The 16982-nt window shown below is 35.8% G+C and overlaps 1 protein-coding gene across 1 annotated transcript; it reads left to right on the top strand.

Annotated features, from left to right (window-relative positions):
• Nucleotides 1-7552: 7552 nt before the first annotated feature.
• Nucleotides 7553-16940, top strand: LOC112041096 (uncharacterized; the record flags this gene model as incomplete). The annotated part of the gene is given in 19 exon segments (XM_065767391.1): nt 7553-7867; nt 8629-8783; nt 8913-9074; nt 10411-10570; nt 10815-10931; nt 11015-11148; nt 11238-11388; nt 12316-12383; nt 12783-12881; nt 13019-13134; nt 14949-15123; nt 15212-15322; nt 15422-15500; nt 15637-15780; nt 15889-16002; nt 16231-16352; nt 16437-16519; nt 16601-16725; nt 16820-16940. Coding segments are annotated over 18 exon segments (2225 nt in total), but the record flags the coding sequence as incomplete, so codon positions are not given.
• Nucleotides 16941-16982: the final 42 nt, after the last annotated feature.

Here is a 16982-nt window from a genome sequence, read left to right as displayed (position 1 = left end):
AAAAAAAAAAAAAAAAAAAAAATCAGACTTAGAGGTTAAAGTGCTTACCTCAAATCTATCTGCTATTGTTGTTATTTGTAGTGAAATCTGAAGCAAAGAGGTGGGTGAAAGGTATTTGTAAACACAAAATTGAGAGAATTGGAGAACTGAAGAAGAAGCAATTTAAGTTTGAAAACCAACGTAAGTGTACTGGGAGTGTGGTCCTATTTTGTAGATAGTGTTTTACGTGGAAGTTAAGGAAGCATTTTTACCAAGTTTTGCCCCTACTTAAACATAGGCTGTAGGGGTATTTTGGAACCAAAAAAAAATCCAGTCCAAACAGGTGCAGCCCCTTAAATAGTAGTATAGATATTTGAAAATAAAAGAGTAATAATTTTTTTTCATAGTTTTTTATATTTGCTGTGAAAGAGTTAATATAACTTTCTTAAGATGATTTATTAACAAATTCCCTAAGGCACTTAGGCACTCGCTAAAAAAACTCTAAAAATAATTTTTTTTCCCCATTATATACTAGTTGTTGATGCCCACTCTGGTAAAAAGGCTCAATAACAAGAAGAAGTCCAACAATATGAAAAGGGCGAGGGAAGGAGAGTTAGCAAGATAAGAAAAAAATCATTAAACCTGAATGGTAGAAATAATAGTCCACAGGCCTATAAAATGGTAAAAAGACCACAAAGAAAGCAAACGAGCCCAAGGAAGCCCAGAGGAAGGAGTAGGAAGCCCAAGGATATTGTAAGAAATGAAAAGCAAGTAAAAATAAGCCGGGAGTCCAAAGGAAGGAATTAGTAAATGGTATGGTAATTGGGCCGGGGAAACTCGAAAGATTTGGCAAAACCCCATAGGAATGTAGTAATGGAATGGGCCAAGTATGCCCAAAGAAATGAAGTGGGACGAGTATACCCTAAAGGAATGAAATGGGCCAAGGAAACCCAATATAGTATGAGGATAAGCCCAGCAGAAGTACTGGGCAACGTGAACTAAGTAAAAGGAAAAGTATATGGCAAGTCCAAAGGAGACCCAGCGAGCACAAGTTAAATGAAAACATGACAGAAGCAATGGAGCAGCATGGCAAAAGTGTCAGTAGACCCACAAAGAAGGCAGGGGCAAGATTGAAGAAGGAAGGATCCATACCCGAGCAAAGCCCAGCCCAGGGAAGAAATGAGATGCAGAGAATGAAGACCCAGTGACTCCTCCACGCCACAAAGGGTTAAAAACAAGCAACAGGATGTGCAGAAGGATCAGATCGATCCACAGGCCATGGCAAACACATGAATGGCAAACAAGCCCTGGACTCACATAGGAGTGGAGCACGTACAAGGCTCAGACACCACCCACTTGTACCTAACCACTACAAGCGCGGTGGGCCATGGGTTAGAGGTAAGAGAGGGTATGGTCTGGTGGTGGGGAGAAAAGGAAAGTCTATTTTGGAATTCCTGCTCAAATCTCTTTTGAGAGAAATGTCCTGCTGGGATGACATACTACCTAAAATGGGGAAATATGAGGTGGAATCACTAGGTGCATGCCATAAGAATTAGTAAGAGAGAATACCTAATTCATATCCAAAGGGGAACGCCACGGAAGGCGAGAAAGTAAAACAAAAACTCCTTTTGTCTAGAATTGCAACATGGTGCAACCATCGCAGGGTAGTGGTGTTGGCTGAGCAGCTAGCAAACCAGTGAATGGTCCGAGAATGACACCCACACCAAGGCAAAAGTAGTTATGGGGTAAAACAGTAAAACCCATCATGGCAGGCAATATAAAAAAGCCTTAGTTGTGCACAACAAAAGGGGAGGAAAAACAAGAACAAAAAATTAGAGAGTAAAGAAAACGAGTGAAAAAATAGCAAGAATAAAAACAATAGAAAAAACAGAGAGGGTAAAGAAAAGAAAAGAAAAAAAAAAAAAAAAAAAAAGGGGGGGGGGAGAATACAAAAAGTGTGAGAAGGTAGGCACCAATAGGCTTTCCCTTCTCTCCCTCTCAATAGCCTACTCTCTAGCAAGTTAGAAGACTCGGGATCAAGCCATTTAGGTCCATTTCTTCAAAGTAAGCAATTTCTACGGCAGGATTTCATGCAAGATTGCTCACATTGAAGGCTGGTTCTTATTGGACTTAATGCCAAGGACTAAATATAGTAAACTAATTCCCTTTTGCCTTCCCTTGTTATAATTAATTAAGTAGTAGCCGTACTTTCGTAATATTAACATAATCGTGTTTTCTTGTTAAGAAAATGGTTTAAGTGTTATCTTTTATTGTTTGTAGACCTATCCTTATCGTATTATATGCCTCCTGCTATAACATTTTTGTAACAGTATCCTCAGCCGTGAGCGAGTGAGCAAGATCTTGTGAAGGGATCCTAACTTGCGCATAAGCTAGCCTGAGGTGGGTTCCAATCAAGCTAGTCCTGACTCTTTTACCCCAGAATTATTAGGCCACAGCGTGGCGGGAAGCAGTCCAGCCCAAAAATACAAAAAGGCCTACCACATTAGTATATTTACTTGATATAGGTCAGTTTTTTGGTATTAAAAAAAGACAGTTTAGCTACAACATTGGTTGTGACTTAAGGTTATAATTTTACTCAATATCATTAACATTATTATATATTTCAAAAATCTAACCATTAGATTGCATGTTTTCTATACTCTTAATACACATGCCAAATTTTGTGTTAATCGGATATTATTTATTCTATGATTTATAAGATTATATTTTATGCATAATTTCAAACTACAAAACTTGCAATTTAAACAACTTATTGATGACATAGCTATTGATCTTTAATTTTCCAGAAATTTTTAAGCATGAAGGATATAAGAATAAAATGTATCCAATAGTAGATTTCAAAATTCACCTAATAAAAAGATATTGAGTAAAATTGTAATTTTAGGCTACAACTAATTTTGTAGTTAAACTTTATCCTTAAAAAAAAGTATATATCTAGAGGCTATAGTTAAAAAGTTAAAAAAAAAAAAAAAAAATCAAGAAACCATTAACACCATCAATCACAACAATCAAGAAACCAATCCACTGCCCAAGAGCCTTGTTGCTCAACAATTAGCACCTCCAAATGTGTCTATAATGTCTGAAGTTTAAATCTTTCCTCTTTATATAATTATTGAATTATCATTAAAAAAACAAAAAAAGAAACAACCCACATCCTTGAGCTACCAGGGGTGTAGTATATTTTGTAACTAATATTTTAAACTAGCACACACATAAGGAAAAAAAAAAAAAAAAAGAAGAAGAAAGAGATAGAGAAAATATTTGAATTCATTCCAATAGATCATAGTCTAAATATGGCAAGTCAATATAAAAATTTATTTACAAAAAAGATTTTTTTTTTTTTTTTTTTTATGTGCTTAAGAGTCAACTAGTTTAGATTATTGTGTTATCAACTAGAGGGTTGAATATGTTGGGTATAATTAATAATAAAATACTAATTAAAACCATATATTTTATATATAGGTGGATTGAGGTTAAATAGATTTGTGAATCAACTGACCTGCACCCGACCCAATCTATGATAATTTTTTTTTGGCAACCCAACCTTACCCATCAATTCCTAAAAACTGACCCAACTTGCCAAAATATGATTAGTTTTGGTAGATCAATGGGTTTATTGCACATCCCATACTTTAGATGTTCTATGTTAGCTTTTCAATTGAATTCAACAATGTTCTATTGTATAGACCAATGCATGAAAAATAATGTTTTTTTTTTCAAGTTATTAGATTAAATCTCGTTGGTGAATGGAATCAAATGACTAAATTTAATTTAATTGAGAAACCTATGCATAATGATAATACATAAGTTTTAATGTTTGGATTGCATTTGGGTTGGGGGCTTGACTAAACCTGAGCAGAAGTTTTAGTGTTTTCCGCTCTCTTCATAGGCTTTTCCAATTTTGTTAACGAGTAGTTAGAAAGCCATTTGGGCCTCATACCATTCGAATAAGGGCTGACAGTTGGGCCCACTGATTCCAAGTTTCTAGGTGCATAGTTAGGCTCCCTTCCTATTCCAACAAAAATGAAAAAAGTTCAAATTTATGTAAACCCCAACATTATGGAATGTGTATCATGGGCCTGAAAGCCCATACTTGAAGTTGTAGTAGTGTTGGAAATGACTTTTGAGCTCTTTTAAGAAGATTTTTCTGTTAAAACTCAAACCCCGTTGATAGGTTATATACTATTGATAGGTTATTTTTGGGTTTATGAATATGTGATATGTGTATTTTAATGAGAATAATAGAAGCTCTATGTGGCGGGCCTTTTTTGTGTCTTGGGCTGGATTGCTTCTACCGTACTACGGCCCAATGATTCTGGGTTAGAAGAGTCGAGACTGGCCTAACTAAAACACACTTTAAGCCAGCTTGTGCACAAGTCAAAGCCTTGGCAGGAAACTTGAGCATGTCGTGTGCCCATGGCAGGAAATACTGTTACAAAACGTTACAGCAGGAAAAACACAATATAACAAGATAGCTAAAATACTTTAATCAAAATATTGTTACTGACAATGATAATACTTGAACAGCTCCACAAACGAGGAGTATGATAATATGATAATGTGATTACAGCAAGAATTGATTAATAGTGAAAAGAAGTCATGCAAGTTTTTAATCAGCCATGGCAAAAGAAAAAAAGAAAATTGGTCTGCTAAAGAAATGTGCTTAACCCTTTGATAGATCCAAGTCCAAGAAGGAAATCAACCTTTAATGTGGGTAACCTTAGAGGGCAATCCTGCTATAGAGATTAATCACTTTGGAAAACGGACCTAAGTGGCTTGATATCAGATCCTTGACTTACTAGAGAATGGGCTGTTGAGAGGGAGAGAAGTGGGTAACCTACTAGTGCATGCTTTTAATTTTATCACTCATATTTTTCTTCCTTACTTGTTTTCTTTCTTTTCCATTGTTATTCCTTATCCCTCTCTTCTATTCCCCTGTTGTTGTTTACTGTGCACATCTATGACCTTTTATATTGCCTGCTGTGATATGGTTTACCATTTTTACCCCTTAACTACTTTTGGACTGTTGTGGGTGTCCTTTCAGAACTACCCATTGGTCTACCGATTGCCTAACCACCACCACTACCCTATGTTGGCCATGCCATGCCTTATTCCAATACAAAAGTAGTTTTGTTTTGTTCTTTACTTCCCTTGGCACTCCCATCCGGATAAGGGTTGGGTTTCTTTCTTACCAACCTCTATAGCATGCATTTAGTGATTCTAGCTCTGTTTGCCTCTTTTGGGCGGGATATCATCCTAGTAGGACATTTCCCCCAAAAGAACTTGAGCGAGAACCCTAAAATAGGCTCCCCCTTCTCCTCACTGTTAGACCACACCCTCTTTTACCTCGACCCATGGCCCACCTCCCTTGTATTGGCTGGGTATAAGTGGGTGGTGCCTGAGCCTTGTGTGCGTGCTCCATTCCCATATATGTCCATTGCTACTCTAGCGTTCATGTGTTTGTCGTTGCCTACAGGTTTGTTTGAATCTGCTGCACGCTTTGAGGCTTGTTTAACTCTTGTGACATGAATGAGTCATTGGGTCTTCATTCTCTACATCTCATCCTTTCCTCGGGTTGGACATTGCGTAGGTGTGGGCTTTCTTTTCTTTAATTCAGCCCATGTCTCCTTTCATCCCTTGTTCGTGGGCTAGCTGGTGCTTCTATCACACCATTGCATTGTTCTTGCCATGATATCATTTACCTTTATTTACCTTATTGCTCCTAGGCTTGCGGGCTGAAGTGCCTGCCGTGCCAGTTTCACATATATTATGTCTTCCTTCAGTTTCTACTGCCTAACATTTTTGTTGGATCAGTTCACATAATATCTCGGGCTTCCTCGACCCATTTTATTCTTTGGGCGTTCTCAGCCTGTTTCATTCTTTGGGCATCCTCAGCCCGTTTCATTTTTTCCTACTTCTTACATTCCTATGGGCTTTTACTAAATCATTTAGGCTTCCCTGGCCCTATTATCACATCTTTTACCTTTGGATTTATTGGCCTTCGAACCAATCCTACTTACCAATTCCTTTCTTTGGGCCCCTTCGGCTTGTTTTTACTTTCTTTCTATTTCTTATAATTCTCATGAGATTACTACTTCATTCTTTGGAGCTTTCTTGACCCGTTTGCTTTCTTTGGAGCCACTTTTTATTTTGTGGGCTCGTGGATCATTATTCTTGCCATTCGGGCTTAGTGATCTTTACTTTGCTGTTTTCTTTCTTCACCTTTCTCATATTGTTGGGCTTCTTCTGCCATTGGGCCATTTTGCCAAAAAATGTGCATCAACACTCTACAACAAGTTATATGAATTTGTGACAGGTTGTGGTTTATGAATCTGTGATGTGTATTTTTGGATTTATGAATCTATGACAAGTTGTGATTTTTTTTTTTTTTTTTTTTGAGCAAAAGTAGGTTATGAATAATTTTTCATTTCTAGTTTTTTTTTTTTTGATAGGTTTTTGTTTCTAGCTATTTGTTTATGGTCACTCCCACCCTATGTAAATTGTAAAATACTTTATGGATGTGTAAAAAGGCTCAAAAAGGGCTGAAACAGGTTTCTAAAAAAGGCCCAAAAATTTCCAAAATATAAGAGGCCCCTAACAGGGCCCAAACTGGTTCCTAATAAAGGTCCAAGAGGGCTAAAACAGGTTTCTAAAAAAAGCCCAAATAGAAAAGAGCATAAAAGGCCCAAAAATGGCTGAAAACGAATTTGCTTGAACACTGCATTAAAAAAAAAAAAAAAAAAAAAAAAAAAACCATACAGAAAATTTTGAAAAAAACCAAAGTCCCAAACGGCCCAAAAACCGAGTAAAACCCTACACTAAACCAACGATTTCCAACTATTTCGGTCGGTTTCCTTGAGGGGAGAGGCTCCCTCCTGTTTAAAACTCTTATGTTTCCTCTCATTTTAATACAAATGGGGGACACGTGGCAAATAACAAATCTAACGGTAGAAATTAAAACACGTTACAAAATATTTTTATTCTTAATTGCCCGCACCTTTCAGCAATCTCCTTGCAAACCCACCGGGGCCACCACTGATGCAACAAACAACGACTTTGAGCAAACGGGATGGAGCCATTGGAGATGATGCGTCTTACAACGACTTTGCAGCAAATAGGACAGAGCCATCTATGAATTCTCATGCCTGAAACTCACATCAAATCTGATCCAATTCTCCAAAACCACCATCTATAAAAATAAAAAAAGCACTATCAACCCATCAACCACCCACAACGCATATTCATTCTACCCATATTCGCAAATCTAGAGAAACCAAACCCACATTAAAAAAAAAACCAGCCTCTGCCGTCAAACCAAATGGCCCAACTTATTTAGTTTTGCTCTAGCCATAACACTCACCGCCACATTAGTCCCAACTGCCACAGTTTCTTGGGTGTGTCCCTCGCAGCCAAATTGCAACAAAAATTTCTAGCATGTTTTGAACTGAACACCTCTGATGCTCAGACCATGAGAGTGCTGACAGAAGAAAGAGGAAAAGGAGGAAAAAGAGACAAAAAAAAAAAAATTGAGAGAATGACATGGCTTATTTTTAGCCTTTAGATTGTTTATCTGCCACGTGTCCTTCATCTATATTAAAATGGGAGAGTTTTAAACGGGAGGGAAGCCTCTCCCACTAAAACCCTACACTAAACCCTTAACCCAAAAAGAGAGAGAAAGTCGAGAGACAGAGACCGAGAGAGACTGAGAGAGAGTACTGACTGGAGTCAGCGGTCAGCCACGGCGCCGCACAGACCGTCAGCCACGCACGACGCCGCCTAGCCTCAGCCGCCACAGACCCACGTCGCCGCCACTGCCCTCAGCGCCTCCGGCAGCTTGATTTGCCCAACCCCACCGCTGTCTCCGGAGGTAAACTTCAAAACCTAACATAACATTGATATAATGTTTGTGTTGTGAATCTGTGATTGACTGAATGTGTTTTTTTTTTTTTTTGGCTGAGGATGATTGTGGGAATCTGTGATTGTGTTGTCTTTTTTTTTTTGCTGAGTATGATTGGGAATTGAATTTGAATATGTGTGATTGTGTTTGGGGCTTGGGAGTCTCTGTCTGTCTCAGAGGTTTTTTTTTTTTTTTTTTTTTGAGAAAGCGAGATGTGAGCTATGATTTATGGTTCATGCTATCGGATGTCTTAGGACAACGGTTAACAATTTATTTAAAAAAATTTTGACACAACTTTTATGACAATAAAAAAAATTGTCAAAACATTAATTGTTTTTTTTTTTTCTTTTCTCATAAAATATTTATTTAAATGGATTGTAAACCAATGCCCTAATTGCATTTTTCACGACCTATATATAATTATAATAAACTGATAATATAAAGAATTTGATTGATTGTTGTTTGTTGGTAGTGGGGCAATATTGGGAATAGGCAACAAAGATAAAGAGACAAAACAGATAAATGACACATAATAAATATGTGACATAGATTTATCGAAATAAAATTGTCATTGTTTGATTAGTCCTTTTGTGAGATAATAAATATAAATTTTATTTATTTGTAGATCTTGAGAAAATCAACTACAATTTTTGTGAATTTTTTTTGATTTTTTTTTGCTTATCTCTGGCCCCCTAACTTTAAATCCTGGGTCTGTCCCTGTTGCCAACCAGAGTGAACAACAATGGAGTCAAACTCCATGGACTTGAAAGTGAGGGAGCTCTTGAAGGAGGTCACCTTCGACTACTCGTCTACCTTATCCAAGCACGTTAACAACACCATTTCGGCCATCAAAGACGCCATCGATAAAATCCCCGATGACTTAAAGGTAATGTTCTCTCGCTACTCTCTTTCCAAAACCCTAGGGTCCTAATTCTCTGTTTGGCTGCCAGAAAGAAATGGAATAAATTTTCAATAAAATAGGCTTTGTTAGTTACTAATTGAACTTGATGGACAGGTAACAGCGGATGAAGCTCCTGGTTTTGTGAGAGACATTGGTGCGGACAAAGTTGAGTTCAAATTCAAGAAGCCAACTTCTATTGAAATCGGTGGGAGTTACACGATACAATGCATAGTGAAGCCTGATATAAATGTTGATCTTTTTATTCGGTTACCAAAGGTACTTGTATAGCTAATCTCCTTTATGTGTTTTTGATGAAAATTGATTAATTTTGTGATTGATGTATAACTAATTTATCATTTGTGTTACTTGTGTTTGGTGCGTTATTATGTTGTAGCAATCTTGCATAGTGCATAGCATATCTGCTCCATGTCACGTGTTGACGAGCTATAGCCCAAAAGCTACTTCCTTTTCTAATAAGAAATTAAGAATGGATGGATGGTGAGATTATAGGTTCAAAACTCATTGAGTGCCTACATAAACGTACCATAAAAAAATTTATTGGTAAAATGTTCCAATGTATGATACAAACCCAATTGGTTTGTTGGTTGCTTTGAGGGATCCAAGACCTTCGAATTGATAAATGGACTACTTCAAGGGAGTCCAGACGTCCAAAGTGAACTCACTCAATAATAATATTTTTCAGCTTACTCAGCTTCCTTTATTAATCAAAATAGATGGCTTTAGAAGGCAAAGCTAACATTTAAGTTCAAAAAAAACCTAATCTTTATATACTACAAGTAGGTAAGATTTAGTCTAGACTAACATCGTTATCTAGTTACCCATCTCCTAATAACAAAAATAAAATCCTAAATAATAAAATGAAATAAAAACTAGGCTCGTAACAGTGTATATTGATTCTGCTTTTCAACTTATTTTACACATGATCAAATGAACTGGCATTTTGTTATAATTATTGGATAGGTAGTTGCATGTGCATACTGTTGATGTAGGCTAACAAGCTATCCCATGCTGCAAATGGATGAGCTTTGTGTTATTAGGACACTGATTTTATTAATTTAGATGTGTATACAACTGTCATAAGTTGGTTTTAGCTCACTGATTGTGACCAACATGAGATAATTAGTGCTTTTATGTCATGATGGGGTGGAATATGTGTAATAAATAGTTGTAATGGCTACTCATCAAAGGTCAAAGTAGCATTTAAAGAAAGATGTCTGGTTACTCACCTTGACTTATATCTAGTGGTAATTGCCTTGAGAAGGCATGGCTCTTTTCATAGAGCATCAAGTAATTAATTATATTTGAGTACATGTTACATAGATTACAAGATGGATCCAAACTATTATAACTCAGTGATGAAGCATTTGTTGGGGTGGGAAGTGATCATCTTGCTTTCAATATTTTCTATTGACCATTAAAGAGTTAAAGCTCAGGGATAGTAAGCTACAGAACTTATTGGGTACTATATTACCAGATAGTAGTTACAGAATCTGCTTTTCCAATACTCTTGTGTATACGTGATATACATTTTTAAGTATATGTATCAATATAAGCATATTACTACTTCCTTATAATGTTTCTTTTCTGGCAGGAGTGCTTTCACGAGAAAGATTATTTGAATTATCGGTACCATGCGAAAAGGTGCCTATACCTTTCCATAATCAAGAAGTACTTGAAATTTTCCTCAGTTAAGGTTGAATGGTCTACCCTACAAAACGAGGCCCGAAAACCTGTATTGCTTGTCTATCCAGGTTTGTTTTTCTGATGTTATAAGTATAACTTTTAATTGTTATTTTTCCTCTTGCATTTACTTTAACTGAGTTATTGGATTATTATTTTACTGCCACACCTAATCTTGCAAATTTGGACTGAACAAATATTGTGGGTTTATTTTGGGTAGCTTTGTATACACACCATGAGTACAATATTTTTCCCCTCTATTTCTATTTTTTTTTTCCTATTAATCCAAGTAAGCAAATATTATTTGTGTTGCAGCTACAGAGCTTGTTGGACTTCCTGGGTTTTTTGTAAGGATAATCCCTACAGCAAACTCCCTGTTTAACATAAAAAAGTTGAACCTGAAACGGAGCAATATACGTGCTTTGACTCATGGTAATGAGTTTTCTTCAGTTTTAGTATGTTATTGTTGTGGTGTTTTCACCTAACTGTTAACTAGTTTTGTGATTTTATTAAAGGGGGTATTCCACAGGCTACACCGAAGTACAATAGTAGTATTTTGGAAGACATGTTTTTAGAAGATACTTCAGAACTTATTAAGAAGACTTTTCTTGGATGGAAGGAGTTAGGAGAGGCTTCAATTTTACTGAAGGTATAATTCTAGAGTACCAATCATTTTAATAATTAACGTAGTAGCTTTGTATTGGGACATGAAAATATGAGTTTTTCCTGCTGATGTAGGTTTGGGCTCGGCAGAGAAGCTCGATTTATGTTCATGATTGCCTGAATGGGTTTCTAATATCTGTCATATTGTCATACCTTGCAAGTCAAAACAAGATTGCCAATTCTATGAGGGCAATGCAGATATTTCGTGTTACATTGAACTTCATTGGTATAATTTGTTTTTCTTTATGCCCTTATTGTTCAAAAGTTTTTCTTTTTTTGACTCTCTAATATTTATTCTTCATGGTTGTTGTCATATGTATGGTGAAATTCATTCACATATTGAACTTGAAGCTATGAAATGAATAGTATATTTTAATTGTAGAATTTATATATGAGATGAAGTAACTTATTGGTATGTAGTTCAATAGACTAAACTGTAATTTGTGTTAAGACAAGTGGTGCTTATTAGTGGTTAATATGATGGCAATATCAGTCTGGTTGTTCATGCAAGTGATTTTAGGTGTGCAAAATGTTAAACTGTACTTGAAAGAGAAAGCAGCTTGTTTGTTTTGTCAATCAGGGAAAAAGAATGAATTGGGTGCTTGTCACTGTATTGGATTATTTTGCAACTTGTTTTGATTTTGTGTTATCTTTTGTGATATTCTTTACGAATTGTCTCAAGAATTTTCTTCTCAGTTTCAGATTCCAGCTAGATTTAATTTGATGTAGGCTTCACAGTTTGAACACTTAGACCCATTAATTCCTTTTACAGGACAGAAAAAGGGGGAAAAGAATAAAATAAATCAAATGACCAGTAACCAGAGTTATTGCAGAAGATTAGCTAGCCTTTAAAGTGTTTATTAGTGTTGTGCTTAGGCCGCTATCTTTTTAATGGAATAAGGAAAACCAATTTCTTTCATCTTAGGTGTTGTACATGGTCAGTATGGGAGAACAATCCAGAATAAATGGTTTGGAAGTACATGTTTAAATATTAAGTAGTATAATTTGGAATCATTAGGATTGGGTCGACTTTGTGCATCTGTGGAAGTTCTTTTGGTTGGTTTTCTTGTTACTAATTATTGGCTCTTTGGGATGTAACTTGTTTTCATTTAGTGCATGTTCATAACAATAATGTCTACTAATTGATTTGCAGCCACTGCAAAAATATGGAACAATGGACTCTACTTCAGACGGGAAGGCCAGAAGGGTATTCCACAGGAGGTCTGCTGCTTGCTGATCCTATGTGATATAATTTCTACTTTTCTTATTGTATTGCAAGTATAAATCATCTCTTGTTTCTGTTTTTTGTATGTTCTCAAAAATTGATTGTTGAAGATTTTAAAAAACACAAAAACAAAGAAGCAACTACAGGCAAGGGTGAATTATGAATTATCATGAGTGCCACTATGAGCCAAATTATATTCTGGCATATTTCTGCATTGAAACATGAGAGAAATAGGTCCATGATGGAGTCTTTTGATGTGTCTGATCACTTGGAACAATTAAAGATTTTCTTTTTTCTTTCTGTTTTTTTCTTCATTATTAGTGTCATGGAAAATGCAATATTGCTCATCTTCTTTATTGTTTATATATTTGTAATTATGCACTTTGGTGTTGCAGGAAAGGGTTTCATATAAAGAAGCTTTTCCAATTGTTATTTGTGATCCATCAGCACCCTTCAATATGTCATTTCGTATATCAAGGATTGGTTTCGTTCAGGTACTATTTGCCAGGACATTGTGGTCCATATGTATTAAATCAAAACTTTGAATGTCTTGTTTAAGTTTTATTTTAATCCACATTAAACTTTTTTGATGAAAAATATGTATATATGCACACATTTTTTAACATTTCAGCTCCAAGATGAGGCTGCTTTGACACTTAAGTGCATAGAGAAATGCAGAGATGGTGGATTTGAGGAAATTTTTATGACCAAGGTTGACTCTGCTGCTAAATATGACTATTGCATAAGGTAAAACTGTTTAACTAATATCTGTAACGTTTGTCATTTATTGCTTAACAGAAGACTTGTTTAAAGATGGAATGGTGAAGTGATGAATTATACTTTCTTAATGTTCCTGCTTGCGTTTGAATAGTTTCATAAATGTTATTCTTGAAAATTGAAAGAGGTTTTATATTTCTTAATATCAAGTTATCAACCAAGAAAGGTGCATAATTTAGGTGTTGCAAGCATGCTTTGCACTTTCCTACTTTAGAAAAATATAATTGCATGGCATTTATTATGTGGTGATTGAACATAGGTCAAGACACAAAACAAAAATATTAAAGAATCATTTGGTTTCATGCCAGGGCTATCTACCATTGGAAGCTATTTTTTTTACTTAGACGTCTAATGAAAGATATAGAGAAGCCTCTTAAGATCTACATGTGGTTTTTATTGACCAAGAAAATCACATCAGGAGTATTGCATGATCCCAAAATTCCTATTAAGTTAAAAGGGGAAGTTTTATAAGAATGTTATAAGATAAACTATACTCTTTGGTACTAAGTGATGCGCTGTTATAAAATGAGTGAGTTGGAATGAGAATGTTACGATGGATAACTGAAAATACAAGAAAAGATAGGCTTCAAAATGAGGAAATTTGCTTATAAACAGGTATGACACCTATTAATGAAAAGAAGAGGAGAGTCACTTGAGATTGTTTGGTTATATGGTATAGGCAAGCAATTCATGCACTAGTGAGAGCCTGGATTCAAGTCAACGGAAAAAGAAGGTAGAAGATTGTTTGGTTCTAATTGATGGGCTATTATAAAATGAGTGTAGTTGGAATGAGAATGTTACGATGGATAACTGAAAATATAAGAAAAGATAGGCTTCAAAATGAGGAAATTTGCTTAAAAATAGGTATGACTCCTATTAATGAAAAGAAGAGGTGGGTCACTTGAGATTGTTTGGTCATATGTAAAGGTGAGTGATTAATGCACTGGTAAGAGATTGGATGAAGTCAATGGAAAAAAAAAAGGTAGAAGAAGACCTAAAATACCATTAATAGTAGTTAAAAAAGGCATGTCAATTAAGGAGTTAGCAAAGATTATGACTTTCTTTGGGAATCTAACTTGAGCTTATTAAACCAGCTCTACAGTCATTGTCTTTATATTGGAGTAAAAAAATAACCCCGACAGAAGCTAGAAGATCAGATGGCCCTGATCCTGAGAAATGATTGCCCAACATTTGAACTTTAAGTGAATGTCTCTGTTTTGTTAAGGTGATGGTCAAATAGGGTGCTGCCTTTTAATCTCAGCTTAAATTGTTCACATTTGTTGGTTTAGTTGGGTTTTTTTTCCCCTCACAGGGTTATGGAGTCAACTCTAGTGTAGATTTTCAAAATTTTAAATGATGGTTTATTTCTCCTCAAAATTTAGTTAAGTCAAGAAAATGTTTCTTTGATCTTCCACTTATTTCTTTCTTCAATAAATTTTTTTATTAATGCCTTCAGTTTTTGAAAATTCAGGCAGGTTGGTAGTGAATATGGATAATGTTGGGGCATTTATATTGTAGTAGATTACTTCCCCCCTCCCCCAATAAAAAATTAGTATAGTATGATTATGACTTCTCAATCTGGGCACATTTTCCATGCATGTGATTTTGGACTAGTAGTTCTAGAAAGTCTCTGGTCTACATGTCTACAACTTTTATATTTTGCGCAATCTATTCTTGTTAATAGTCATTGCATTCATTGGATTTTGTTGTGATTTATTGCTTGGAATTTTTTAAGATACATTATATCTCCACTGCCCTTTTCTTTTACACTTTTGCTAATTCAGATTGGACTTAAAGGGGAAAAGTGAGGTTCATGCATCGGGATTTTGCTTGGATGATGAATGTTGGAGACTATATGAGCAGAAGGTGCAGAGTCTTCTGAATCAGGGGTTGAATAATAGAGCAAAGTTGATTCGTGTTACCTGGAGAAACACATTGTCAGAATGCAGTATAGAGAATGTATGGAATCAAATTTTAACTTCAACTTCCCATTCCATAGTTTGCTTTTGTTTTGGATCAACATCTTCTAATCAGCTTATCACTTCAGGGCTTTTCAATGTTAGATAGAGAGCCATTGCTTGTTGGAGTTTTAGTGAGCTCTATGGAGAATGCTTTCAGGGTTGTTGATATTGGCCCAAATGCTGAAAATAAGGAGGAGGTATTTGGGTTTTCTCTTTTAGATTTTTTTTGGGGGGGGGGGGGGGTGGATTTCATGGCGGTTCTGATGTTTGTTGATATTACTCATGATTTGCACTAGGCTCTCAAATTCCGGAAGTTTTGGGGGGAGAAGGCTGAGCTTAGGAGATTTAAAGATGGTACAATTGCCGAAAGCACAGGTGAGGTATTCCTTCATGCTTCTTTTGGCTGCTGTAATCAAGTTTAGTTGATTCTGGAGGTTTTGCATGCTTTTTACCCGTTTGGCTAAGATCAAGATGATAAACCTGATGGTTTTTTTTACCCCATTTTTCGTAGTATGGGAAAGTGAGCACTGGAATAGGCATCTCATTTTGAAAAGAATTGCTGAATATGTACTTTTGCGGCATCTTTCTTTATCAAAGGAGAATATTGTGCATATTGTGGATCAACTTGATTTCTCTCTACTTCATGGTGTTCGTGGTAATGAATTGGCCACTGAGTACTTTTAAATTTTGCCAATTCTTTTTATTGTTCTTTTCTCTTGGAATTGCTCAATGCTTTGTAATAAGAAAGTGATAATTTTATTAGATCCTATATCATTTTCTGGAAGCTTGCTTGAGGCACTTGAAGTTTTATCAAAGCGCCTGCGTCTTATCCAAGACATCCCATTGAAGATATCTAGTGTGCAGCCCTTAGATCCAGGTACCTTTTCATAGTTGGAAATCTTTGTTTAAAAGATTTTTTTGTTGCTTATAGAAGTTATAATGGTAGCTTAACTCATAAAACTCTATCGAGAATTTGGGTTTGGATTGTTCTTATACAGAGTTTATTTTGTAATTAAGGAAAATTCTTGATTTGGCTTATCTTTTATAGCCAATTAACCCTCCCCAACCAAGAATTATTGTCCTGTGCACTTATCATAAATTGCAGCTTTCAGGTTTACTTCTGTCTTCCCTCCCGAGCCTCATCCACTGGCTATTGACAAGGGTGATGTTCCAAGGCTACAAAAGCTCATGCCATCCTGCATTCAGCCTCTGGAAGTTATGATTCAGGCATGATATCTTGTTTATCTGTCTTGCTTTCTTTATTTATTCTTGTTATTTAATTTCTGAAAGTTATAATTTTCTCTGATCCAGTTGGAAGGCTCTGGGAACTGGCCAATGGATGATATAGCGATTGAGAAAACTAAAACTGCTTTCCTTCTTAAAATTGGAGAGAGGTAGGTCATGCTGGTGTTCTTTATTCACAACAATGGCTATATTCTTTTTGAAAGGTTTATCTAATGATACTACTATGGCAGTCTCCAGAATTCTTGGGGGATGACATGTACTGCTACTGAGGATGATGTTGATATTTTCATGTCTGGATATGTATTTCGTCTTAAAATTTGGCATGAGAGGGGCCTGAGTTTGTTGAAAAGGGAAGGTAAGAACTCTAAGTCTAACATATGACTACATATATATGGGTCTGCTTGTCAGACTTTTATGATGTTGACTTGATTAAACTAATTAATTTGCAGATGGAAGTGACCAATTTAAGTGGGTCAGCTCTATAGACAAAGAACTTTTTGTTCGCAGTCAGCATTCTAGCATGATTAATGGATTACAGGGTCGTTTTCCGCTATATGGACCTGTAGTTAGGTGAGCTTTTATTTTTGCATTCTAAATTATCTTTCTGGTTCA

This window comes from Quercus suber, unplaced genomic scaffold (assembly GCF_002906115.3).
Source record: "Quercus suber isolate HL8 unplaced genomic scaffold, Cork oak 2.0 scaffold_800, whole genome shotgun sequence".
In the NCBI taxonomy this organism is placed as follows: domain Eukaryota; kingdom Viridiplantae; phylum Streptophyta; class Magnoliopsida; order Fagales; family Fagaceae; genus Quercus; species Quercus suber.
The sequence above is the reverse complement of the archived record's forward strand: the minus strand, read 5'-3'. Positions and strand labels throughout refer to the sequence as shown.